The sequence below is a fragment of the Nansenia antarctica genome (assembly GCF_963989245.1).
Source record: "Nansenia antarctica genome assembly, chromosome: 1".
Taxonomy (NCBI): Eukaryota; Metazoa; Chordata; class Actinopteri; order Argentiniformes; family Microstomatidae; genus Nansenia; species Nansenia antarctica.
The window spans coordinates 90,969,035-90,997,013 of NC_137674.1; the positions used below are offsets into that span (position 1 = coordinate 90,969,035).

The 27,979-nt window shown below is 42.2% G+C and overlaps 2 protein-coding genes across 2 annotated transcripts in view; one reads left to right on the top strand and one right to left on the bottom strand.

Annotated features, from left to right (window-relative positions):
* Positions 1–315: 315 nt before the first annotated feature.
* Positions 316–12,623, top strand: fbxl5 (F-box and leucine-rich repeat protein 5). Its single transcript, XM_080539087.1, has 11 exons — positions 316–449; positions 1,441–1,656; positions 3,351–3,446; positions 4,339–4,534; positions 4,921–5,103; positions 5,249–5,374; positions 5,514–5,662; positions 7,953–8,035; positions 8,243–8,959; positions 9,285–9,433; positions 10,858–12,623. The coding sequence occupies exons 1-11, from the start codon at positions 366–368 to the stop codon at positions 10,932–10,934; spliced, it is 2,076 nt and encodes a 691-aa protein (XP_080395213.1). The 5' UTR covers positions 316–365; the 3' UTR covers positions 10,935–12,623.
* Positions 12,624–12,869: 246 nt separating this feature from the next.
* The window catches only part of cc2d2a (coiled-coil and C2 domain containing 2A), a 44,106-nt gene continuing 28,996 nt past the window's right edge, over positions 12,870–27,979 (bottom strand). Inside the window, exons 28-39 of the mRNA XM_080540021.1 lie at positions 26,046–26,155; positions 25,854–25,950; positions 25,639–25,725; positions 25,058–25,234; positions 22,805–23,008; positions 19,682–19,771; positions 18,840–18,953; positions 18,329–18,463; positions 18,119–18,241; positions 17,935–17,993; positions 16,890–17,067; positions 12,870–13,697 (exon numbers count right to left, since the gene is read on the bottom strand). Coding sequence (XP_080396147.1) covers positions 13,509–13,697; positions 16,890–17,067; positions 17,935–17,993; positions 18,119–18,241; positions 18,329–18,463; positions 18,840–18,953; positions 19,682–19,771; positions 22,805–23,008; positions 25,058–25,234; positions 25,639–25,725; positions 25,854–25,950; positions 26,046–26,155 — 1,563 coding nt within the window. The 3' untranslated portion in view covers positions 12,870–13,508. The remainder of the gene's footprint in view (positions 13,698–16,889; positions 17,068–17,934; positions 17,994–18,118; positions 18,242–18,328; positions 18,464–18,839; positions 18,954–19,681; positions 19,772–22,804; positions 23,009–25,057; positions 25,235–25,638; positions 25,726–25,853; positions 25,951–26,045; positions 26,156–27,979) is intronic.

Consider the following 27,979-nt stretch of genomic DNA (forward strand, 5'->3'; position numbering starts at 1 on the left):
TCGCAAATTCGCGCGCGGCGAAGACGCGGCCCGGTTGGAACAGTCCCCCTGACACGTGACGGTGGTGGAACAGTCCCCCTGACACATGATGGTGGTTGGAACAGTCCCCCTGACACGTGACGGTGGTGGAACAGTCCCCCTGACACGTGACGGTGGTGGAACAGTCCCCCTACTCCCCTGACACATGACGGTGGTGGAACAGTCCCCCTGACACGTGACGGTGGTGGAACAGTCCCCCTGACACGTGACGGTGGTGGTATGACGTATGCTGCATAGCCCCATCCTGGCTTCGCGCTGATGCTGTCCGACTAGCCTGGCTATCATGCAAGCTCGCTACTGAGGCTCAGGTTCTACATGGAGTGAAGATGGCCCCCTTTCCAGATGAAGTGGATGTTTTCACTGGCCCGCACTGGAGAATGAAACAGTTGGTGGGTCTGTACTGCGAAAAGGTGTGTATCAACAAACATTGATGTTAAAACAGCATCCATGGTGCAAATTGACCGGCGTCAGGTAGCTCGCTAGCAAAGCAGCTGGTACTAAGCTAGCTAGCTAGCTAGCTCAACCGCTGTCCGGTCTGACTTAAGGCACGTCAGGAGAAATATTTGTGTTTTTTTGTCACGGTATTTATGTGAGTTCTAATTAGTTTAGCTCCTAGTCAGATGGTTTATTTTGTCGATAATGTTATTGATATATCGATCATGTTCGATAGCTAGCTGCTAGAGTCAGGTATGGCATCTGGCCGTGTTGACTGTTTCACTGTCTGACCGATGTCGCGTTTCTTGCCAGCAGTAGTCGAGGTTCTTGTTGTTATACAACATGCTAATAGCTGCTTAGTTAGTACATTAGCTAGCGACAGTCGTCATTTTACAAGTCATTTCTCTATGTATCGTTGAATTTAAAATGTAGGCTAATCAATGTTGTCTGACCACACGGTGCAACACGAAACGCCACATTCATTGTACGCTGTCATTTTCCAAGCGACAACAGTCAATAATACGTGTTGACATTCACTCACATATAGCTACTGTAGCTCGGGATCTGAATGAAGATCACCAGAGCCTTCACATTGGGATTGGCACACACAATGTTCTGCCTGTCGATTATCCTCATTCATCTATGTGGAACCTCTACTACCCTGTCGCAGAACATATTCGTGAAGTTTAGTTTGCTAGCTAGAGATGCTATGGGACCACCTGTCACTTACATTTTGATTTACTTAATAACCAGAGCTCAGAGGTTTACATCGATTACCACAGCCATGCTTGTTTAGTCACATTTATTTCCATGTATGACAGTGACTATGACCATGTCATATTAGCCAATGGCATTTGTTGACAAATTAAATCAAACATTGAAGTAAAGCACATTTCTAGAACTGTTTATTACTGTTCAAGTCATGCAGTTGAGCAACATGACTTATCTTTTCCTTATGCCACACAGCTATCCAAGACCAACTTCTCCAACAACAATGACTTCCGCTCATTTCTCCAGTCGCTGTGTGCCACCTTCAAGGAGTTCAAGATGCATGAGCAGATTGAGAATGAGTACATCATCGGCCTGTTGCAGCAGCGCAGCCGCACGGTGTATAATGTCCACTCTGACAACAAACTCTCAGAGATGCTATCCCTCTTTGAGAAAGGCTTGCGGAGTGTTAAGGTGACTTCACTTCTGTATTTATTTTTGTATCATGAGCTTAAAGGCATGTAAATACTCACATATCTTATTAGCTTGTTAGTCATTTGTTTTGGTAATATTTCACTTGACCCAAACAGTTATTCTGCGTATTTGGTGTAAGGAGATCAGAAGCACTAAATAGGACACGTACTGTAGATGTGTCATAGACAACAAGTAGGTTTTTGTCTATGGACCTTGTAGTATTGTCTATTGTATGTTGGAGACTAGTACTTTTTTGTGTCAGACAAGTCGTTAGGGCTAGCTTTTTGGAGAGGTAATGGCTGATTTGAGTTGCATTTAATTAACTGAGGAAGAATGTTGCCTGTGACCTGCTTTGGCAAAGTTGAGTGTTATTGTTCTTTTAAGCAATGCACAAACCAAAAATGGCCTGCCCTGAATGGCGCAATTGTGTTAATTCTAACATCCGTTCTGTGACTCACAATTTGCGAAAACACAATGGAAAGTTCCACCATCTAGTAGAGGGAGACTTTGGAAAAACTTCACTTGATATTCAACAAGGAGGGCAAAATATGTTTATTTTCACCTCAGTTAAACAATACTTTGTTTGGATAATTGTTTGCTTAGTTAAATTCAAAGAGCTTTTGGTTTGGGCCTATGCGGAATCCCAGATGAAATGCATTAGGTAAACAAACCAAAACATGATTTAAAGAGTGGCCTGTAACAATGTTTTTTTTTGCTGTACAATTAATTGTCTCAGAAATAATTGTAATAATATATAATAACAATATAGGCCTAATTGTTGTGTAATAACACAGCAACCTATGAAGTAAACCATGCCTCTCTATTATCATAAAACAACTTTTTTTTAACATAGAAGTGAACATGTATCCTCATCAATACAAAAGGGACTGTGTGTCAGAGTTATGTGTAGTTATGTGTTTATAGCATGTTCATGGCCTGTCAGCATGTTGTGATGTGCTAAACATGCAGAGCAGCTATCTAGCTAACTCAATGGTCTTTGTTGTTAGCCAGCTAGCTAGTGTGTTGGAGCACAATCTGAAACCAGTGTGTCTGTTTGTTTAGATTCAGAGCGGTTTTCTGACTGCCCCTTCCAAATTTGCAGGTTCTTCCCTCTGGTTTGGCTTGAATCCAAAATGATCCCATAACAGTGTAGTCTGTTTTGAAAGAAGCTCCATCTTGTGTCATTTATTTTGCCCCTCTCTCTACCAAAAGTAGGCTACTGTCCGTTTGCCGAATCCGGTGAGGGTTTTTAACGTTCAAAAGCCGATTTGATTTATCAACTGTAAATCAATGCGCGCGGGGTGTCCTCTGATAGGATAGCTACTGTTCTGTCGCGCTACAGGGCGCATGTGGCCACTGGAAAAGTGTTTGATGGATGCAAACCAAAGTATGACCATGCTTTGACCCATCTCATACATAAAAAAATAAAGAAAGACCACTTTGACCGTGGTTTTCATAATTGTTAAAATGTTGTGTTTAGCTTCAAACATTTGTTCAATATCTTGTCATAGTAGGCCTATTGGCTGCCAGTTTTACTAGTCTGTTGGCTCTAATGTGTTTGACACAACACCCAGTGGTGTTGGGTGTTGTTGCAGAAGTTGTGGATTGCTAGCATGTTGAAGTGGAGTGAAGGACCGTTGGTGATGGGTGTATGTGTTGTTCATATATTGTATGTTACATTTATATGTTTGCAGAGTGAATACGAGCAGCTGAACTATGCCCGGCAGCTCAAAGAGAGGCTGGAAGCCTTTACACAGGACTTCCTACCCCACATGAAGGAGGAGGAAGAGGTATGCACTCACTGTTCTTTGCAATTGACTGTTCCCACCGATTTGACTGATCCCACTGATTTCCCACCTCTGAATGCAAGTAAACAAGTCATTTGTCACCAAGCTTTCCTGCAAGAAATATCTCATGATGGGTAGTAGAGGCAAAGAACTCTCCCAAGACCTTCGCAACAACATTTGAGCAGTAATGGCACTGGTTACCGACGAATTTCTCAACCCCTCAATGTATAAAATGTATACTATAAATACATTTCATTTAGCGTGTTCAATACTTATTTCCTGTGTCATTCCCCTTTATTGCACAGAACCTTTCTTATGGATTGGAGTGTTACCATTTCTTTAGTTGTGTAGTTAGAGTTAATACCAATGTCTGGTCTAAATGTCATGCGAGTAGCTGCAGTGGAAATATGAAGAATATTTTTTTATATATATATACATTTCCCCCACTGTGTGTGTATATATATCAGGGTTCCTGCGCTGGTCTTAAAAAGCCGTAAAGTCTCAAATCCAGCAATCCAACTAATAAGGCCTAAAAAGGTCTAAAATTCCAGTGATTCTGTATAAATGAGGTGCTGGGTCTTAAAAATGAGATCCTGCAAGGAAATCAGCCCAACCACATCTATTTATGTGGAAATTAGGCTAATCAAGCTGGAACCAAAAAAATGCCAATTCGCTTCCTTTTTTGTCTGTATGGCAATGACATCCCTAATTTCATCACCTCGAGGATGACAAAAAGCTACCATACGGTGTCGCGAGTAGGTCTAAAATCATATCCAAAGAGGTCTAAAAAAGGTCTAAAAGGACTTACATTTTACTTGTTGAAACTTGTCGGAACCCTGATATATATATATAGACATATGTATAATGTCAACTAAAATTATGGACTGCATTACAGGTGTTTCAGCCCATGTTGATGCAATATTTCACCTATGAAGAGCTGAAAGACATCAAGAAACAGGTGATAGCACAGCACTGTAGCCAGCAGCAGTGGGACTGTGCTGCTGAAGTGCTGAAGGGCCTGAGTCTATGGAGCCAGGCAGAAGAGCTACATAAGGCCTTCAAATATTCTGACCATGAAAAGACAGATGACGGTGAGTCCAGCACCCCTAAATGACCTTCCCTGGATCATACCTCTTCATATCCATCCTGATGAGACTTGTTAGTCCCTTTCACTCTCTCCAGCACACACAGGCAGCGTCTCATCCACAAACACACTCCCAATTTACCACCACAATAACACAGTTCTGTTGGAGGATGTAGGAAGCTCTCCATGTTTGCCAAATGTCCCACACCAAAATGTTTCTCAAGTAGTGCGCTCAAACACAAAGCAGAAATGTTTTTATAGACAGATTAATCTCACTAAGACGCTTTATTTCGGACAGCAAAACATTGCAGTCGTGAAACAATGCCTTTTTGACCTTGAGCAGTGGAGAAGTATGCGCTTCAGAGGGACCACTTGTGTGCTATCCTTTCTCAGAATTAGAGAAAGCACCTGGATCCACCCACATCTCTCAGCTCCCTCCAGAGGTTCTGCTGAGGCTGTTCCGTTACCTCGGACCAATGGACCTGTGTCGTTCAGCCCAGGTGTGCTCAGCCTGGTCCGACCTGGCCAAGACTGGCTCTCTGTGGAGGCACCTGTACCCTGTACGCTGGGCCAGAGGTAAACAGCTGAGCTGGCTGCTCCCGAGAACTTATCATGGTTCAATGTTGACTTTGTTTGGACACTTCTAGAATCGTTTCATAAGAAGTAAGCTGCCGAGTACTAGTGTTTTGTGATAAAGGAGTTGTGTGTGATTGTTTCTTAGGGGGTAACTACAGCGGCCCCCCAGGTGATGTTGACCAGGAGCCAGATGAGGCGTGGGTGAAGAGTTTAAAGGATGAGGGCCTGGCGTATCAGGAATGGGATGAGGACGCAGATGTGGATGAGTCTGGTAAGCTCTGTCTTCAGTTCCGGATCTGGCAGATTCCAGGTGGGGGCGGGGGGGTATTAGGCCCCCATGATTAGATCTCCCTGCATTGGACTACATTATCTATATCTGTGTATAAGACTCTGTTCTCTGCTCTGTTTAGACGAGTCTTATGAAGACTCCCTGGCCATAAACACTGCTCAAAGGGAGAAGAAACTACTGAACGGAATGATCCAGAACCTTCTGCCAGCTGTGGGTTCTTCCATCAGGTCCATCGTTCTGGCCTACAGCTCCACAGTCTCCAGTAAGATGGTGAGGACCACCTCGTGCTAGGGGTGTAACGGATCACGGAATTGTTCGGATCGCCCTCCACGGTTCGGAACGCATGTGTACCGCGGATCAATTGCAAAATGTTAACAAGTAATAATATTACTTAATATCTTACTTAATATCTCTTGTAAATCACAATGTAGAGTTGCCATGAAAAGATAGACGCGACAGTTGCGGGCTTTGTTTCACTCTAAAGCGCAATGATAGGTTGATAATGCGAAAGAAAAAGAATCCGTTGTTTGCTCGCTACACGTGAAGCTTGGAATCCACAACAACAAGGCTGCGTTCGTAAATCCGCTCTGGAATCTGATCAGCGTTCAAGGAACGCCTCTTGTCCAATCAAATTACTTGGTCCCTTTATGATGTCGGACCCAGTGTGCGCTCCGGCGCTCTCAAAGCAAATTTACGAACGCGGCCCAAGTGTATCATGTTACGTTGTTCGGCGGAGAAGAACTCAATGCCTCCCTCGTCATTTAAATCCCATGTATGGGAGCACTTTGGCTTCTCTGTCAACTATGACGGGAGGCACGAAAAAGGTAGCTCGACAACTTCTGATAATGTAGGCATTTTTTTCATACCATGTTCAAAATAAGGGTTCACTTTATTATTTAGTTAAAAGTGGCATAAAACATGTTTATTCATCTGCTTTAAAGAGCCCAGTGATTCACTGCTGCAACCAGGCGCCTCCTCCCTCTCTCCTATCATTTAAATTGAGTGTATTTCAGTATAATTATGTAATGTTTGAGTGTAGAATATGTTATATATATATGATATATATGTATATATATGTATGTATATATATATTACCAGTTTTGACATCTTGAATGTTGTTGGTTTTTGTCACATAGTAAAAGTGGTGTTTTTACAGAATTCAAGGAAAAAGCAGTTTTTATAAAAACAAAAATGTTTTGTGTTGATCCGAAAAATGATCCGTTACACCCCTACCTCGTGCTGTAGAAACCTACCTGGTTGTAAACCTACTACAGTCATGTACAAAAATATTGGCGCCCCTGCACTTCTGTTAGATAATGCACTTCTCCCAGAAAATGGTTGCCGTTACAAATGCTTTGGTATTCACATGATTATTTATTTTGTTTGCATTGGAACAACACAAAAAAGCAGTGAAAAAAGCCAAATCTGATATTGTTCGACACAGAACTCCAACTCTTCAAAATTGTAAGAAATAATTGTATTTCAAGCATGTAATGCTCCTTTAATTTGTATTTAAATTCACCTGTGGCAAGTTACAGGTGCTGGCAATATAGAAATCACACTTGCAACCAGTTAAAATGGCAAAAGGTTTACTCAACTTTTGTGTTGCGTGTCTGTGGGTACCACACTGAGTATGGAGAAAAGAAAGAAGAGCAAAGAATTGTCTGAAGATTTGAGAACCAAATTGTGGAAAAGCATGAACAATCTCAAGGCTACATGTTCCTGTATCCACTGTGCGCAACATCATAAAGAAGTTTATAGCCCATGGCACTGTAGCTAACCTCCCAGGATGTGGACAGAAGAGAAAAATGTATGAAAGATTGCAACAAAGGATTGTTTGAATGGGGATAAAAAACCTAGATAAACTTCAAGCTAACCTGCAGACACTGGTTACAACAGTGTCAGCTCGCACTATCCGTCGCCATCTGAATTAAATCGGACGCTATGGTAGGAGACCCAGGAGGACCCCACTGCTGACAGAAAAAAAAAAAAGTGAAGCCGAAATCATGAGAGCTTCTAATCAAATGTGAGCGACCCGTCAAATGTGAGCGACCTGGAGCAGTTGGCAAAAGAGGGGTCCAAAATTCCACTAGAGGTGTAAGAAACTCATTCATGGTTACAGGAAGCGATTGATTTCAGTTATTTTATGTGCTACCAAATATTATGTTTTATTAATATTATTATTATTAATAATAATAATATTGTGTCCAATCCATTTTTGGAGTTCTGTGTGGAATGATATCTGATTTGGCTTTTTTTCCTCTGTGTTTTGTGTTGTTCCAATGCAAACAACAGAAATAAACATGTGAATACCAAATCATTTGTAATTGCAACAATTCTCTAGGAGAAGTGGTGCATTTTCTGACAGAAGTGCATATATGTTATATATTTTTGTGTATGACTATATATGACGTTTCCACTTCACTAGCTAAAGACCGTTGCTGAAAACCACTGGTTTGCATATAGGACAGTTTACATATGTTTCAGATAGGGTTGGCTCTATATTGCAGTGATGTATGATTGATGATCCCTAAGTGTGTCTGGCTCTCTGCTTCCACAGGTGCGTCAGATTCTCACTCTCTGTCCGAATCTCACTCACCTGGATCTTACCCAGACTGACGTCACAGACTGCGCCTTTGACAGGTATCTCATCTATCTCCCTTTTCCCGCTCTAAGATTTAATTTCTTCAGAGTCATTTAATGTTTAAGTGAAACACCAGCCATTAATTTCATATATAAGGTACTGTGATAGACACATTGCCAGACCACTGATATATTATTCTGGTATATGAACCTAAAGTCATTATGGTAATTAATTACTGTTTTTCTACTTATTCTACTGTTCCTCAGTTGGTCATCTTTGGGGGCGTGTCTCTCTCTAGAGCACCTGGACTTATCAGGCTGTGAGAAGATCACTGACCACACCCTCAAGAAGCTGTCTTTAGGCCTCGGGGACCCGGCACCTTCTACATGCTCGGTGAAACGCACCCATCGGCCAGCCAAGCTTCTGAAAAGTCCTGCTTCTCCAATCAGCCTGTTGGCAGAGAGGAGTCTCCATCCAGCAGGACGGGGGCGGCAGGCGCTCATCTTCAAGCAGAGGGCGGGGTGGCGGGGTCGGGACGCGCCCTGCAGCCCCACCCGTGTGTGGGTCCTGGACCCCGCAGAGCTGGCCGACATCGAGGACGCAGCAGAGTGGAGCCGCCGCGGGGGCGTGTCTGTCACCGAAGGGAGGGGCTTTGTGGAGACGCAGCCAGGGGCAGGGTCATGCTGCTGCAGGAGGAGCAGGAGGCGAGGCCTCAAGACTGGCTTTAGCGCCTCCTACTGGCAGCAGCAGTACACAGCGAGCTGCGGCCACTCTACTTGCTGCTCTGGTGAGACGGCCCTGGTGACTTTCGGTGGTCCGCAGTGTGAGTCTAACACCACCAGGGGCAGTGCAGAGCTTTGGACTAAATGCTCTTCTGAGGGCCAGCAATGCTTGAAAAACAGGACTGAGCAAGCAGAGGCCAAGCGCTCGCTGAGGTTTCTCAGCCTCTCTGGATGCTACCTGGTCACAGACCTGGGCTTGAGGTAAAAATGCCCTGCCTGCTTCTCTTCTGATAGATCCATGCATATTCAGGTTTTCATGTTTCAAGCTTTGTATGTATTGTAAGTGATTGAATGCGATAATTTGTATCATTTCTGCCTATAGTTCTGAAATTAGCAATCATGAGGAAAAACTGTGTTTCTGTGTGTGCGTGTGGGGGAATCACTGAGCCTCTGTCCACTGATAATGTGAGCCAAGTGAGAAAGTTCTAGTGAAAGTAAAAACAGCTGCCTACAGCTTCATAGTGTTGGTTCTGATAAACAGGGATTCCGCTGCTGAAAGAGGTAAGACTGATTGTGTGTGTTTTAGGGTGCTGTCCCAGCGTGGAGGACTTCCTCTCGTGGAGCATCTGAACCTGTCTGGCTGCCTCCTCATCACTGAGGTTGGCCTGCAAGAGCTGGTGTCTGCCTGCCCTGCCCTCAATGACGAGCACTTCTATTACTGTGACAACATCAACGGTAAGACACACACACACACACACACACAAGTTCATGTTATTCACCTTGAATGTGCTTTTGATAAAGCTGTATATAACATACAGTATGTGCATGACGGAGTTACGTTAATGAATGTTGTTGGATTTTGGTAAATGTCGTCTTCTCGTGGATCCTCATAGATATGAGGGCAAAGCCTACTGTATGCTAGATAAACGTGTCAGTGGAACTTGTGTAAAGTCATGTGATGACAGACATACCTAACCTCACCTGTGCAGCACGATTTCCAGTGTAAATGCTTTATGTAACACCACTGCTGATCTTGTGAGGTGGAAGGTAAGTGGGCATTAAAGCCACAATCCATCATTCGTAAAGCTGTTTTAGGACAAATAAATGTATGATGTGTATATAACCATTTATTCTTGAAGACTACTTGTAATTAAGCTGACGAGGCTTGTGGGCGTATCATCATTACCTATAATATAAGGCTGTATACAAACTACAGGAATGTCAAGGAAAACTGGATGTCACAGACCAACAATGGTTGCTGCGTGTACCTACCCGTTTTCCTTTTCTGGTACCTTGTCCTCGCCCTCCCTCAGACTTTTGCTAAAGAGGTCGAGGAAAGGAGACCAGGAAAGGAAGGATTCTAGACAATCCGGATGCAGCCCTTGCTACCAGGGTTCTGTCCATTCATTTGAGAGTAGAAACATTTCTCAGCTTTATTTGGCAGGTCTGATTTCTGAATGAAGGATTGTGGCTTTAAGGTAGAGTCAGAGAAACACAGTCACTGTGTTTGCTGTTAACAACGTCATACTAAACTCTATTACAAACAGAAATATAGCCACAAGCGGCAATTAAAGGGCATACGGGTTAACCACAAATTTGCTACATATCTATGTTATGGCACTGTCTCAAAGCACACTTAACTTTGAGATTGATTAGACTAACAATGACTGACAGCCCTATTTGTATGTCATAATTTATGGTACATTTTAATTAGCATGTAGCTGTTTTAGAAGTATGAACTTGTCCTTCGCGAACGTTGCAGGGACTGGTACAAACGTACGACGTAACAATTATTGTGTAAATTGGACTGGCGGTTCATGAGAAGAAGATTTACAAATATATATATATATATATTTAAAAATGGCTGGAAATGCAGAATATTGAGAGGCATGTGGCAGCCATGTTTTTTCGTCCGATCATGTTGGATTTGTTTTTATTTTTCACAGAATTCTAAATAGTGGGAAATATATATAATATAATAAAATCTTTTCAGTCCAAATAGCGGATCTGCCAGTGTTGCTTTGGTGTCTAGGACAAACGGTTCAAAGGTTATGGCCTCTCAAAGTTGAAAAATTAAATGTGTTGCTATAGCGCCCGTTCTGGAATAAGTAGCCTATGAGTGAGTGCCTAGCTTGTCTAACAGCGCCCTCTCTCTGCAGGTCCCCATGCTGACACGGCCAGTGGCTGCCAGAACCTGCAGTGTGGCTTCAGGGCTTGCTGCCGCTCTGGAGAGTGATCTAGCCCTAGCTCCCCCCACCTTTCCCTCTCCTTCCCATCATGGTTCCTCATTTGCACTTTAATCTGGGAATACCTTTGGCTGTACGTTGAGTTTGAGTTGTCACTCAAAAATAGTTTCTAGATGAAACTGTAAAACAAAAAACTAAAAAGGTTGACTCCTGACATTTTCATTCCCATATAGCATTTCTAGGGAAATGTTATATATATATAACTCCTCAAAAAAGTTTGTAAAGTTTTGGTTGATTATTCCTCCCCTTTAGTAATAATACCAGGTATATATATATATATATAGTAATTTAGGTATTTGAACTTCAAGTTCTGGCAGGTGTATGTCAATCACAGGTGTGTACCTCGTTGTAAAGGTGACTAATCAGGCTTTCCAACAATATAAAATACAATACCAATTGGTATTATTAAAGGGGAGGAAGAATCGACTGAAATAAAGTTTCCAACTTTTTTGGAGGAGTTTATATATAAGTATCTGCGAAAGTTAATTCTGGTTATTTTGGGGAATTTTGACGTGGCTTTTGTTGACATTTTGGGTTGAGTTTTAATACCGTTTTTCCTCAATTGCAAAGTCATACATGAACACCAAGTACTTGTGGTTTTCTCTAGTGAATATTATGATCATGCTTCACACAAGTGGACACCAAGTGTTCTGTAGTCTAACTGGGTCCACCTACTCTGCTCCTACCTGCATGCTTTAGTTCACCTGCAATTAACATCCCTGGGTTGATTCCAGAAGTAACCATCTGATCACTCACCTTTTGTACGGGTATGGATATTCTGTCACGAATGATCAATCACACACACAAGTTTGTCGTCAATATAAAAAGAGAATCTGGAAAATATTGGCTGATGTACTATAGGTGATGATTCACATGGTGGAAGATGCTGTTATATTCCCATTGGATTGATGTTGAAGGGCTGCACACAGATTAAGGCTAATCCTAGACTAGATTATTATTTGTTTTTAATAGAAAATCTTGTTGAAGATGCATTTTAGTCTAGGATTAGGTTTAATCTGTGTCAGGGAAAACAGCTGTGAGTCTACTATAGGGATGCATTGTCAATGACTGAATCTGGGTACTGCACAGTGACCAAGGCACTGCCAGAGATGATCCAGACTGTTCTGGCTACCCTGGTGGTCTGATCACTGTTATACCCTCATTTCACTATGAATCTGTATTGAGCTGGCCTGGTTACACATCCTTCACAGTTGCTGAAACAGCATTTGAAAGGAAAATATTGTCTGTAGTGTGCAAAGCCCCTTTGGTTTGACACACTCACCTTTGTGTTCCTGAGCGGAGCAAACATTTCAGGTGTAAGGTGGTATCTGAGGCTGCAGGAACTAGTCTTATCCATATATCTCTAACTTACGCCTCTTGTATCATCCATAATGTTCTTAACTTAATCTTTCTCCTTTTGGGTAGATCTGTTGATACTTAATGGAGTGTTTTTCCTTCGTCACTGCCCTTCACTGAATCAAGGGGATTTGAAGTCAATTCTGTGAGTTCTCCCAGGGGACAGCGTTCATTTGCAAAAGTGGTTTTTAGAGATGCTAGAAGTAAGATAACAACCAAATAAAGCAGATTTGGAGAAATGCCACTTAGCCTGAACCCCATGTCACCGCTGGTCATACATAGCATATCAATCTTCATGAGACGTTATTTGCTTGTTCAAACTTTCTGCATGAGAAGTTCTATTGCTTATGTGAAATTCAGTCGCAGAACAATAAAACGATCTTCGGGTTTAAATTTGATTTTGAATCTTGATTGATCTTTTACATGTTAACATTTTGTGTAATTGCTTAGTGGAATGTTTGTGTACGGTATGTGAAATGTGTGTGTATACTCTTAAAAAGGCCAATCTCATTGTAATAAGGACACAATGCAAGTATAGTTACATAAAAAATCATGATATAAATGAGGTCAAACTGTTCCATCATACAGTACATATATACACTTACTGAAGATTGTATTAGGAACGCTATACTAATACTGGGTAGGGCCTCCCTTTGCTCTCAAAACAGCCCAAAGGTGTTCTATTGGATTCAGATATGGTGACTAGGAAGGCTACTGAACTCTTGTCATGTTCATGAAACCAGTTTGAGATTTTTGCTTTGTGACATGGTGCATTATCATGCTGGAAGTAGCCATGAAGGGATGCACGTGGTCAGCAACAATACTCAAATAGGCTGTGGCATTCAAGCGATGATTGATTGGTATTAATGGGTCCAAAGGTATACAGGTTTTTCTTATAAAGTGTTCAATGAGTGTATATCATATATATATATATATATATATATATATATATAGACTTATACATCACAACTGAGACTGAGCTTCAACTTTGGTACCACCAGCATTGTACTCATGATGGGAACCCCAAACCATGTATCTGCATCCAGAGCTTGCCTCACTCATGTAGAAAAAACAACAACAACAACACATGATTAATACAGTATAAATTACTTGAAAACAAAAAAAAAGGCAAAGTGGTTGTGCTCTACGGGAAGAATCTGTTCTAAAGTGCAGTAAAACAATGGTCGAGAAACAGCCCGGCCAGAGAGCTAGCGTGTGCGGATCAAAGAGGCTAGGTAAACCCACACAGACAGAACGTTGTTAGGGTAGGGGTGTACATGCACAGCCAGGGCAAACTCCATGTTTGGCGCCTCCACATTGTGAACCCCTGTGCTGTAGACTGCCTCGATGATGGGACGGATCTCTGAAAACGGTAGGTGCAGGGGGAATCCAGAAATCTGTTAAGAAGAAAGAAGAGAAATTAGGCTGGCTTCCCCGTATCTCTAAGGATCCATTCATGTTAGGGCCTGAGGAACAGTTCCTTTCCATGATGACCTCATATTTTGGTGAATTGTGCCACATCAGCTCAGATGCGATCATCATGATCTCATTCAAAGAGCTGAGTGGGTGATTTCTGGACTCAATATGTTATTTTAGTGAAAAACCCGACCTAACATCACCCGAGATTGTGAAGCTAATTAATTAACAAGCTAGTTAGTTAACTTTAAAGGGTACAATAGGTAATTTACCTATGTCAACTATGTCTATTCTCAATAATTTCAGTAATAATTGTGCCAAATTGGGGCCAGTAACACTAACTTGTGTGTGAGTACGTTATAAGCATGTTTTTGATATTGTCAATCGTCTCACTTTTACTAGGTGAGCTGGTAACACAAATATGCTTTATATTTATTATATTTTTGGTCAAATGGCAGCAGAGACAAGTACAGGGACACAGGTGAGGTCTTACAATAGTAATGATTTCTGTAATCTGTAATGTTTTGTTTCTAAGGAGATTGAACCAGGTTCACCTGCTAAGAAAGACAGCAACAGTACCATACCGTGGCGTTTGCTGAAATTATGCCACTGAATATTCAAATGCATAATCTTTGTCATAGTAATAGACGTTGCTAATCCCTATACTCTTTGATGCAGTCAATATTGACAATCAAAATTCGGACATGTTTAGAAAAACAAGACAAAACCCAAGGCTAAGTGTATCTTCACTTGCCTTGCCTATAATTGACGAGACTAGACAGATTAAGTGTTATATTAGAGAACATTTATAACACTAGTGTTTTCGCAGTGCAAACACAGACACATGTCTGTACATGGTAGGTCGTTAGATTTGCATGTGCATCTCCCTTTCACACATTTTGATATTTTGCAGGAGCAGTATACAAGCTCTAAAATTGCAACTGGGGCTGGGGGAAGTGACATCCAGGCTTCGTTCACACTGCAATGAAATGTGACCCAAATCAGATTTTTTTGCAGACATGCGACTGATGCAGTCATGCATCTGATTTATGCATGACCGGGGGAACAGCGCAAGTCACATGAAATCTGACTTTTAAAAATCCGACCTGGGTCGCGTTCAGAGGTGGTATTACATCGTATGTATTAATGCGACTTTTACGTCACTCTAGCAGGGTTGCCAGATGGTATTGACAATTTACAGCCTAACCAGTCTATAACCGATAAATCCAGTAGCCTATTCGGCAGTAACCCGCCCCATCTGGCAACCCTGCACTCCAGACGCACCTCCTCATATCTTGCTCATATCTTTGCCGGCCTCCGCTGCACAAAAACTTGAAAATGAATCCGGTTGTAACATTATCATGTTATCCTATACTGTATATGTTATCATGTTATCATATATATTATATATCATAAATCTAGATATACTTGCAGACAGTATACAGAGTAGACCTGTATGTATCCTACAAAGACACTTAGATTTAGATTTAGTAATCTACAAATTAATTAGACCCCTATACTTTCTTTTATTTCTTTTTTTGTTTCTTTTTATTTTACTACTCAATCTTTTCAGTTTGTAAAGCGTCTGTAATGTATTGTTATTATTGTAAACAGTGCGCTGTCCTTCTGCACATGCGGGTCTGTTCAGGGCCGTGGAATGTTCACACGGGAGTCAATGTAGGCCTAGGTCAAATATAGGTCACATTTTAAAAGTAATGTGAACTGCCAAACCCAAAAATCGGATCTGTGTAAAAAATTGGAATTGAGCATCAAGACATGCAGTGTGAACGTAGCCCCAGTCAATCCCAAAGACATCGCCTCTATCTTCCAGCCATGGCTCATTGGCGGAGGGATGTCTGGCCGGCTCTCCAGGGACCGCCTGTATATGGCTGCCTGGTAGTTTGCCCGCTGAGTATGTTTGTGTATTTTTCTTTATTTTCCTTTTTTTAGGCTGAGCGTAGTGGTTGTCTTTGAGCGGACAGTCTCAGTCTAGGCTTTGGTGGTGTTACATCATTTTCAGTTTGACCTTCTGCTTCTACTACATTGTAAGGGCAAACAAGATGGGGGGTTAGGGACTGGACTGCACTGCACTGCACATCTTCTGGACCTGACCTGACAGGGCTGATCCTGACCCACTGATGCCTTGTTCATATCTTGTTTTATCATATCTTGCTCATGTCATATCTAGTTTATATCTTACCTTGTTTATATCATATCTGTTAATAATCTTGTTCTTATCTTGATCGTGTTATCTTATACCATATCTTGTTCATAATATCATGTTGTTTATCAGAATCAGATTTATTCTTGGCCAGGTAGGTCTTCCACATATACTAGGAATTTGTTCTGGACTGTTGGTGCATACAATAAATACAATGTATACAAACATCAGGAACTCATGATATGCAACCAAATATGAAGCATTATTTTGTTTTGCACATAAACAATGTGTCCCAATAATTTAAAGCTGCTTAACTTATAAATAACTTATATTGCTATAAAAAAAAACTGCAGCCTCCTGTACTGAGTTTCCCCTTCTCTTGCGGGCTCTTTCAATGTTTCGTATGTTGGCATACTGCATATAGCATTCTCTATGGTAGCCAATATTAGCTGGCACATCTGGAATGTAACTGTCTACTAGGTTATATCTTTTTTACAGCCCTTTCTGCAATTTGGCTTTCTGTAGTGTGGTCGAACTTGCATCTGAAAATGCTATAATATTATCCATTTGGTTTGTTAAATGCCTACAACACTCCATAATTCATCACATCTCTTTATTTCCCTGTGGTTGCTAGGGTTAACATCCAGTCTGTTGCTAGGGTTAACATCCAGTCAGTTGCTAGGGTTAACAGCCATTACATTTCGGGGTCCTAATGAAGCCGTACTCAAATTCTGATTGGTTTATCAACTAGAGTGACCAGCGATGTCCCTGAGCAGAGAGACGATTAAAAGATACGTTTGTGAAAGTCTCCGACATAACTAGAGCTGCCAACACATTTTATTAGACTTAGTAGAATTACTTAATATCGTATGTAAAACATTGTGTACTCTATAGATGGAAATCGATAAACTTCACGAAAAACGTGTTCGGCCCACCACCTATCTATTGTGCGCCTGTTCCCAGTCCCTCCCAGAGCCAGACTCACCCTGTAGTCTCCCAGAGCCAGACTCACCCTGTAGTCTCCCAGGAGACTCTGTAACTCCAGGCGGTGCTCGTCTGCCACGTCCCTCCCCCCGCTCAGCTCCAGCTTGGGCAGGAAGTGGCGCAGGGTGGAGGTGCAGTAGCGGTTCCAGCGGGTTGGGTGGCGAGGCCGCCACTCCATCACCTTCTCCTTTAGGATCTTCTCGATCCTACCAGGATGGAATGGGGTTATGCAAATACATCATTATGGTGTGGTGTTCTCTGTATGGTTGTGATGTTTACAGAGTTACTGCAAAGCTCTATTGATCATACTGTAATTCAGGCTGCGAATATGTACATCAATTCTGAATAAACCATTTTATATGGCTGATTATCTACCAAGACAAATGAACAAGCAAGAGTAGAGTAAACATGTTGTCCCCCACTAATGATGTAGCACCCCTCTATGAAAGGAGAATGATGGAGAAGCCTGCGAATGAAGCAATACATTTATTCATAAACTTTTTACTGAGACACTTTAGTTGTCTATAATGCTGTGTCCCCATTGCTTTTCACAGGTTTGCGTGATTTGTCAAAATGTTATTTCCGATTTAGCCTATTTGCCCACTGCATTAGGCTATACTCCTAGCTCTCCACTTTGCACCATATTATGACATTTTTAATGATGAATCTGCGTCACCTCGAAACTCCCAAGCAATCTTTATGGCAAGACACATCATTATAGACACATCATTCACCAGACACATCATTCACCAGACACATCATTCACCAGTTTCGTCAAAATTGTCAATCAGTGTAATTTTGTAAAATGTGCCAATCAGTGTAGTTTTGTAAATGCCATCTGTATGGCAAGACCCATCATTTATCCAAGTTTCAAAATTGTCCCAGTGGTGTCGGAGAAAAAGTTTATGACTGACGGACAGAGACCGAATTACAGTCCCCGCCCAAATTCAGCAGTTGGGGACAGTAAAGAATGTTAAGTAGGCCTTTATGAAGTATGTAAAAGTACTGTAAGCACTGTCATTGATTGCGTCTGACATGATTTCACACGTGCCAGTCAAGGTTCCATAACTTGCCTGTCCTGGAGCTCAGCAGCGGCTGCCTTGTCTGTTCGTCTGTATGTTAGCTCCTCCGGCTACGACAAGATAGGAGACATGATGAGCACAGGTCAGCACTGAGCATACAGCTTTGAGATCAGAAGAAAGACATAAAATCGACAAATTGTGTGTGTGTGTGTGTGTGTCTCTCTCTCTCACTCACCTGCACACTGGACAACCCAGGGTTTGCAAAAGAGCGGGAGAAGAAGGGTTTCCAGAGCTTGGCTTTGGTGATGTCAAAACTCATCCTTGTTGGGGAGGCGTACACTTGAATATTAAACCACACCTGAGGGGCAGAACATCACATTACATTCTTGAATATGGAACATTTGTTTAAAGTGATCAAGGTTAATGGGACTGCCAAAGCACTCACATTGTCAGTGTTGACCAGGCAGCCTACGGTCTGTAGAGGGCAGAATGTGTCATATTGTCCGTAATACTGCCCGCTGCTGGGGTTCCAGATGACGTAGTGACTCTGCTCATAGGTCAGGACGTACGCTGTGGGGCCCTATGAAACAGACGACAAGTTGTTGCAAACAGTAGCCTTGCAATTTGAGTTGCCAACACACGTGACAGTCTCCTCAAATACCCAATGTTAACCGGCCACCTTATGAAAATGCTAGCAATTCCACAGTGGGGGTGGTGGGGGTATTTGAACTTGAGGAGTGAGTTTATCATCTCAACTCAGTTACGCCTAGTTGAGTCGGAGGCAACCAGAGGTATCACACAACAGGTCATAGAGACAGACAGTGTGTTGATAGTATATGTAAATGTTCTGTTTGCACTGTGCTGTACTTGAGATGAGGGTGAGATTATCATGAAACTCTATAGGGATTCTGACTACAGTCAAACAACTCAAATTACATCTTTGTTTTATCATTCACCTCAGGAATGGCGGTGCCGATAACCAGCCACGCCTTCTTGCCCATAGACAGGAAGTAGTTACAGAGCAGCACGGCGTGTTCTTCCTCGTCGCCTGCCAGGAGAGTGAGGAATTGCTGCAGGAAAAGGAAACTCAAAGCTTTATTATTATTATTATTATTATTATTTATTTATTTTTTATAATAATTATTAATAATGATAATGATAATTTATACTGGGGTGTCCCACTGAGACCAAGGTCTTTTTTCCAATACTTACATTAAAATACATTCAATTAAAATGACATTGCATTACACTATCCTACTATAAACAATACATAAGCCGACATTACAAACAGTTACACACAATTTACACAAATCAAGATACGTACACTCTTCAGTTGAGAGATCAAATAAAACTGTCCGGATGATTCTATTCTGCACCAGCCATGTAACATTTGTTTCAGTAGGCACATGCATTTATGACAGTATGAGGGGCCCCGTGTAGTCAATTAGGGTGGGACGTCCTATGAGTTGAGAAGGCATCAGCCAATTAGATCAACGCATGGTCTTCAATAGGTTTATCTACAGTTTGTTAATGCCTTTCAGGTGCATGACACCATCTACTGGTCCCAATAAATGACTGACCTGAGGCACTAGAGTTGAGGTGATATTACACTCTAGCACAGCAGGTGGCAGTGAATCACCAACATTTGATCTACACTCAAATCATAGAAGATGAAGAATGTTGTGGTTGTCATGGTGACACATATAATCCCAGTTCATTTAGGGGAGTGGACCCCCTAATGTTTATAACTCTATGGTTCATAGACTAGTCCAAAGTGGCAGTGAGTTTGTTTATTTACATCACAGGTGCTCCACAGGTCACAGACGCCAGCGAATGAGACGCTGTCCGGCAAAGAGGGGATGAGAGAGACATACCGAGCAACCAGCTCCTACAGAGAGAGAAAGAGAGAGAGAAATACCACATGAAGAATAAGCAACCATCAAGCTTGGACATGCTTGTAATTCAGATATTAGGCTCTATTTCTACAGCATTAGTTACTTCTAAAAAGTGATTGTCCCCATAGGGGATGACAGGACACATGTGAATGTGAGTTTGGTAAATACTAGCTGGGATGCTTGGGACGGCCAGACTCTGTCGTCACCCGTGTGAAGGTTAGGGTTAGGGTTATAGCAGCCCGCGTAGCCATACCTCCAAATCACATTGCTCTCATGTGTCTTTCGGAGGTCAGGAGAATTTTAGATTCGCTGCTCTGGTTTGGATTGAACTGGACGGTCAGAGAGCGACAGAATCTGCGACAACCTCCTGACACGAAGATGACTGACACAAAGATGAAGGAGTCTATCTGTGGAGTCCATCGAGGAAAGCCAAACTAAGTATTTTCAATGTATTTGATTATTTCTTCACCACTACACTACTAGAGTGCATTCCTGTTATTTCATCCCTCAGGAGGACACACCGACGCTACACCATGCACAACTGACCACAACCTTACACGGGAGGACATTGGACTGCCAGTCAGCGGCCCGGAAAGCAGAGGCTATCTCAACTTATGCTAGCTTCATGTCCCTCCACTCCCTTGCCCTCACAGAGACATGGATTACACCGGAAAACATAGCTACTCTGGCAGCCCTCTCTGATGACTACTCCTTTTTTAATTCCCCAAGACTCTCCCGAGGGGGAGGCACACTCATCATCTCAGCTAAGTGATCACATAATGTCCTTCCCCTGTCACACCTGTCTATACCCTCCTTATCTCAGCTAAGTGATCACATAATGTCCTTCCCCTGTCACACCTGTCTATACCCTCCTTATCTCAGCTAAGTGATCACATAATGTCCTTCCCCTGTCACACCTGTCTATACCCTCCTCATCTCAGCTAAGTGATCACATAATGTCCTTCTCTGTCACACCTGTCTATACCCTCCTCATCTCAGCTAAGTGATCACATAATGTCCTTCTCTGTCACACCTGTCTATACCCTCCTCATCTCAGCTAAGTGATCACATAATGTCCTTCCCTGTCACACCTGTCTATACCCTCCTTAGAATTCCATGATGTTTCTGTCACCTCCCTGTCAAAACATCTATTGTCCCCCAGGTCCTCAGTCAAATCCTGGAAAGAGCAACCACCGGCCAACTCCATCAGCACATCAGCGGCATGTCAGTGATGGTCTGGGGAGCTATATCCTTGAAGTGTTCCCTTCATGTCTTTGAGCAGTGTATTTGTTGTAAGTCACTTTGGATAAAGGCATCTGCTAAATGGCAATAATGTAAATGTAAAATGTGTTCATAATTTCATTGGATATTACATTCCAAGCACCCTCCCCCCACATGCCCATAGAATGGTTGTTTGTTTGCAGAACTGTTGAGTTGCGAGGGGTGCCTCTACGACAGGGGTCACCAACTACATTTGTCCAAGGGCCAGAATTTTTCGAAGCATAGAATTGTGGGGGCCGGATTTATATTTATTTATTTTTCTTTAGGCATAATTAGCATAATATTGTTTAATATTTTCACTTTCTTACAATATTTATGTTATTAATGGCTTATTATCAGTGTGAACAGACTCCTGACACCTATACTGCAGCCAGCCACCAGGGGGCGATCAAGATATTTTGGCTTCACTTCATTGTAATAATTTTCAGTTATCAATCAAGCAAAAAATGTCACTCTCAAAGAACCTGAAGCGTAAAATTGACGTGGAAAAACGCAAAAAAGTACGCATTCAGATTGCCAACATTTAGTAAAACCTGTATGCCTCATCTGCACTGAAACGGTAGCTGTTGAAAAGCAATACAATGTTCGCCATTACAATTATACAAGGCATGCAGCTTTCAGAGAATCATACCCTGAGACCCGTCTCAGAAAAATTGCAAGCTTAAAAGCTGGATATGGACATGCCAGTGGAATTATTAGCAGAACGTTATCTGAACGAGAGGGCAACTAGTGCATCTCTCCGGGCTGTCTGGGTTCTACAAGCATAATTTACCTCATGAATTTTTTTACTGAGAAGTTAGTTGCTATTTAAGTCACTATAATGTGCATGTGAAAAAATAACATGAAATGAAACAAGAGCATGTGAAAAAAACAACGAAATGTTAAATAGGCCTACGAGTATGTGAAAAAAACAACGAAACGTTAAATTAGATCTATGAGTTTGTCCCCATTCTTGCATGCGAATAGGCGCTACGTCTGCCGCATTCCATTTAAAAGACGGGAATTAGTTTCAGCTTTGCTACTGCTATTTAGAAGCAAGGTTGCAGCTTTGTGAATGAGTTGGTCTGAATCCTCCCGCATTGGAAGAACGATATGAATCTATGCTATGGCCGCGTTTGTAAATTCGCTCTGAGAGAGTCAGAGCGTCCACGTGACTGCCTCTAGTCCAATCAAATTACTTGGTTCCATGATGACGTTGAATCCAGTGTGTGCTCCGACGAATTTACGAACGCGGTCTACATGTTCTAAACGGTATTTCCCTCCTCACATTTTCTGAATTCATGAATATTTTAAAAACATAAATATTCCATGGGCCAGATGGGAAGCTTTGGCGGGCCGCATCCGGCCCGTGGGCCGCTTGGTGATCCATGCTCTACTAGCTTGCAATACTGAATAAAATTCGAGAAAACCTGAAGCCTAACCGCCCAAGCAAGGTATTTTATGGGTTTAACGTGAGGCGTCATTCATTCCAAACGGGTTTCCACCCCTTTGTAGGTACCTTTTGGAGGATTTCACCAGGTTTTCCTAACCTTTCTCAACAAGGTTAAGGTTTAGGTTAGGGTCGTCTCAGGGATCCCACTGAGCATCTACCATGTGAGTTTGTGGCAGAGAAATCGTCTTAGTCTTGCCATCTCTGTGTGGTTGTTTGACCGTGTAGCAGCCAGGAGGATCTGTGTCTGCTTGCTGTGTTAGAGGTAGCATTTGAGAGTGAGGGCATGTGTTTGAGGTGACCTTCTAGGACTGACCGTGGCCTCCTGTGGGCTGCTAGGAAAGGCGTCCAGCAGCTCCTGCGGTGGGTTGAGAGGGTGGATGTAGCGGGTAATAAACACAGACTTCCCGTTGATGTCGATGACCGTGGTGAGGCAGGGACGGTCAGGGTAGTTCAGCGCCGCATCTCTCTCGAAGCTCTCAGTGGCTAGAAGCAAGCGCTCGTTCTCCTGTGTGGCAAACTAGACATGGGGAGGGGCCCATAGAGGGGTGGGGTTACCATCTGTAGTGTACTTAGTGTCATCACAACAACTAATTAGACTGACATCAGTGAGAGGGTGTGGTAATGCTTCATTTAGATAATCCCAAATATAGTGCTCTCCATAAATGTTGTCTTCTTTTAGCACTATACTCTAATTTGGATTTGAAATCAAACAATTACTGTGAGGTTAGAGATTCTCAGTTCCATGTTTTATTTTTTTCTGATTGGTTTCACTATTTAGAAACCCTAAATACGTAGTCCCCCTATTTCAAAGTACCAATAGGCATTGAAAATTGGCTTGGGTTTATGACAGGTGTCAAACATTAGTTGTCCTCAAAAAGGATGGTCAAGTTACAGTTTGCTAAAAAGTATCTAAAAAGCCAGCAGAGGTCCGGAAAAGATCTTGTGGACAGATTGCAAGTTTGGAGAAAAAAAGGATCTGCTCAAGATTTACAGCATACCACCTAATCCCTGAAACATGGTGAAGGTGGTGCTATGGTTTGGTCAAGTGTAGCTGCCACAAGAACTGGCTAACTTAATTGATGATGTTGATGATGATGTGAAGTGTACAGAAACATCTTGTCTGCTTGAGTACAAGCAAATACCTCAAAATGAATTGGATGGTGCTTCATCTTACAGTAAGACAATGACCCCAAACATACTGCCATGGAAAATGTTGTTTTTCAAGCCCAAAAAGGTGGAAAGTTCCAAGTCAATCTTCAGATTTAAATCCAAATGAGCATGCATTTAATTTCCTGATGATAAGATTTTAGGCAAAAACAACAACTGAAGATGGCTGTACAGGCCTGACAGAGCATCGCCAGATAATATACCCAGCGTCTGATGGGGTCAATGGTTAGCAGACTTCATTGCATGCAAAAGATTGTCAAAAAAATACTTTACAGAGTACCTTATTTGGACATTATATGATTTATTCCAATACTCTGGAGCACTGAAATAGTTGAAAAAATTGTGTACTTTCTAAATGGTCAGCCCAGTAAAAAAAACAACAACAACATTGAATTAAGCTGAGAATCTCTATTTTGACGCCAGAGTAATTGTTTGTTGGAGTATAGAGCTTAAAGAACACAAACTCCTTCCTCTTTCCAATAATGAAGGGCACTGTAGATGGTTTGTAGATGTTCAGTAGAGGTTCAACCTACTGTAGCCCTGTTCAACCAACTGTAGCATTAACCCTAACCCCCCTAATCTTAGTTGCAGTTGATAGTTTCAGCACCTGTAGATTCCCTATCAGGGACTATGGAAATAAAGTGTGACCAAGGGTGTTTTAAGATCTGTTTGTGTGTGCATAACAGAGACATGAACACTGATGAGGGGAACAGAGGCTAGGACAGTGCTGCTACTTATGTACATCCTGTAGTCACTGTGTACTAATGACAGTACACACTGACTGTATAATGTACTCAATGCACTCCACATCTATTCAAAGCTAGATTAGTCTCAAGTCTTTTACTGCAGATCTGACATCTCAGTAAATAGTTACCTTCACCTCCTTCATCTAAGTGCAGCAGAGCACAGAACAAAGAAAAAAAGAAAGAAAGAAACGAGAGGAATAAAATAATAGTAAAGACATTCAAAAAAAATAAAAAATAATAATTTAAACAACCCACAACAACAAAAATCAATAACGAAATCTGAAGAAATAGTTTTGCTACAATGGTAAGATGTATATTTTAAAACATCTGAAAGGCTCAGGAAGACAGACAGAAAGAACATTGAGATAGCAAATACATTCAGACTAGGGAATACAGACCGGCAGAAAGATTGGCAGGCATTCAGGCATAAACACATTATAGAGACAGCCAGACAGGCAAACAGGGAGGGATATAAACAAACAGACAGACAGGCATATAAACAGACAGACAGACAGCTGGAGGATGACAGGACAGACAGACAGTATACAGACAGACAGAGAGGGAGGAAGGTATATAAACAGACAGACAGGCATATAAACAGACAGGCAGACAGACAGACAGCTGGAAGATGACAGACAGACAGTTGGACAGACCTTTTCCCTGACCGTCTCCCCAGGCACCAGCTGAGGCTCGATGGTGATGAAGAGTGTGATGAAGGCCCCCTCGCTCAGGCTGCGTACAGCGTCATAACCACCGTCACCCCCAAGGCTCCGCTCCTTACTGTATCCCAGCAACACCTGCGGCGTGTCAACCTTAAATGTGCCATCAATCTGCCAGATCAAATCACACCAAACCAGTCAGTCAGACTGTGGTTAGCGTTCTGGTGTCAGGTTCCAATATCCACACTAGCATAACATTTAGAATACACAGTCAATTCATTCTTCACTCGTATTGGAAGTTCACACATTTTATCTCGAGACATCGAAGGTGTTCTGTTTCAGCGACACGGTATGGGTGTCAGCCAATCTAGCAGCTAGCTTGTGTGACATTCTCTCCCCCAATTTGTATGTCAATGAAGTCGCTGTGAAAATGTGTACGAAGAAAAACAGGTGGTATGGGTTGATCTTATGGGTTCGTGGTATGGGTTAATGGTATGGGTTAGTGTTGTGGGTTAGCGGTATGGGTCAGTTGTATGATAGTGTGGATATTGAAACATAGCCATGGTTAGCCTTACTCTGGACTGGAAGTAGATGGTGCTGAAGGGAATCCTTACTGAACCCAGCCAGTGCTTTTCCACCCGAGTGTGAACACCATCCTCATCCTGACCGTCGGAAAAAGAAAATCAGTCACGTGAAACAACGAGACACAGGCGTACGGTTGGATTGACTGATTAAGTCACTGTGATTGACTGGGTCAGAGGTCAAAAGAGACTGTGATGAAGTCACTCACCCCTCCCACCTCGTAAACGACCTCGTCAAAGATGTTGATGAAGACTTCGTCTTTCACTGATTGGAGGCTGGTCGTGCTGTAGTCCCCATTCGGGGCACTATGGCAATAGAAGAAACAACCATGATCACTCAGTCAGCCATGGATCCTAATGGAGTTAGACCAAGTAAGATCATGCAGGAGACATTCAGTCACCTAAAGGGCAGCTCCAGCTCCTCGTTCCAGCAGGGGTTTGGTCCGTCTGCCGTCGTGGTCTGGAGGACCATGCGCTGGAACGATGCCTCCACAAAGGGCCGGACCTGGACCTGGAACACAAAGAATATACACATACAGTACCAGACAAAAGTTTGGACACACTTCCTCATTCAATTGACTGGTACTGTATATGTATTGCTGATATACATGTATGGCTGTCACTGAACTTCCTTCAGTTAAACCAGGAGAAAACAGAGGTGTTGATCATTGGTGAAAAAGTTGAAAGGGAGAAACTATCTATCTATCTAGGCACTCAGGGTGCGAAATAAGGGGGAGCTCGGGGATCTATAGCTCCCCTAGTGGTGACATGAGCTCCCCTGGAAACATGGTTTGTGAAATTTTGGGGGAGCTCTAAAATATTCCAAATTGCGATGGATTTATTCCAAGTTGTGACGGATTTTACCTGGTGTAATATGATTTGTAGAGGCATACAATCTATTTTGATGTTGGTATTAGGTATATAAATGATATATAATAGCCTATATAGCCTACATATAGGCCTTTATTGGCTACAACTATGCGAAGGTAACAGAGCGGGGTGCACTGACGCTGAACCCCTCATAGTGATAAGTAGGTGGACATGGTGCGTGCTGCTGAAATAGCCGACATGCGGTGTGTGGTTTGAAAAAAGTAACGCCAGCTCAGTAAATAATTCAAACTTAATGTTTACTTATAGGCTATGTGAATGTGACTGCACCACACATGTGAACAGTTACAAAGCAAATGCAGTTTAATTTTATGAAAAACATTGACGCTGAATCCGCTTAGCCTATATGCTCCTGAAACGACAGAGCAAACACGCTACATTACCAGGGATAATAATTACAATGAGCCATTCATTAAAAATAGAAAAAATAATATTAGGCTATTAAATCTCACTTAATGAGAAAACTGGCATCTCCCATCGGTCACTATTTGTTGGCTATCTGGTGATATGGACGTCTTTGAGTGTCTAGAAAATGTCTAATGTATTATTATTATTTATTATTATTATGGACGTCACTTTAATCCGGCAGTTCTCAAGGTTTTTATGCACCAATCGATTCCTCTAGTCAGTGCGTCTTTATCACATTCATTGACGAAAAGGACGACTCGCATGTATAGGTGGAAGGGAACATTCATTGTGAGCACGGAAAATGTGAGTCTCACAACGGCTTTGCATTGATGAAACCAGGTAGGATGAACGCATAGTTCACTGTCCATTCCTAAATGCCCTGTTTCCACCGTCAACTTTCCTCTTTAGACCTTTGGAGAGTGACATGATGTTTCTCTTGCTAGCAGGTTAAATGTTTAGCTAACTTCACCCGGCACGCAAACAACCAATCCAATAATAATGTGACCTTGTAAGTCTGGGAGGAGGGGGAATAATTATCACAATAAAACTATGTTAAATAATTATTAGAATAAGTTAGGCTGCGCTACATCGTCAGTCCACACATTTATTATTCAAAAATATGGAAAAGGGTGAAACTACGTTTCAACGTTGTTGAGAATCACAACACAAACTACAACACTACTTTACATTGTTAGCAGGCTCATAAAACAAGCCGTGTTAGTTGACTAGCGATGTGTCATTGATTTTCGACAACGCGGAAATGTATTCACATTTTTCGAAAGAAAAGTCAAAGCATTAGAACGTAGAACGGAACATCGCACACGCGCTTTGCGCACAGAAAGCCACCGGCCCCGATTTGGCCTGATTTTTTTTTTCCGTCAGGAGATTATTATTTTTTTTGCTTTAATCCCTGGGCTCCCCCGCACACCGTGATTTAATTCGCACACTGTAGGCACTTAAATACACTGACACTGAACACCAAATGCCAGGTCAAAAATCTTGGTGTCATGTTTGATTCAGATCTTAATTTTGAGGCGCA

What these genes read in the sequence shown, in the direction of transcription:
- fbxl5 (XM_080539087.1), top strand. Translation starts at nt 366, where the DNA reads ATGGCCCCCTTTCCAGATGAAGTGGATGTTTTCACTGGCCCGCACTGG. An exon ending in CGCAGATGTGGATGAGTCTG is followed by an intron (nt 5,375 to 5,513) that starts GTAAGCTCTGTC and finishes TGCTCTGTTTAG; the next exon opens with ACGAGTCTTATGAAGACTCC. An exon ending in TTACTGTGACAACATCAACG is followed by an intron (nt 9,434 to 10,857) that starts GTAAGACACACA and finishes CTCTCTCTGCAG; the next exon opens with GTCCCCATGCTGACACGGCC.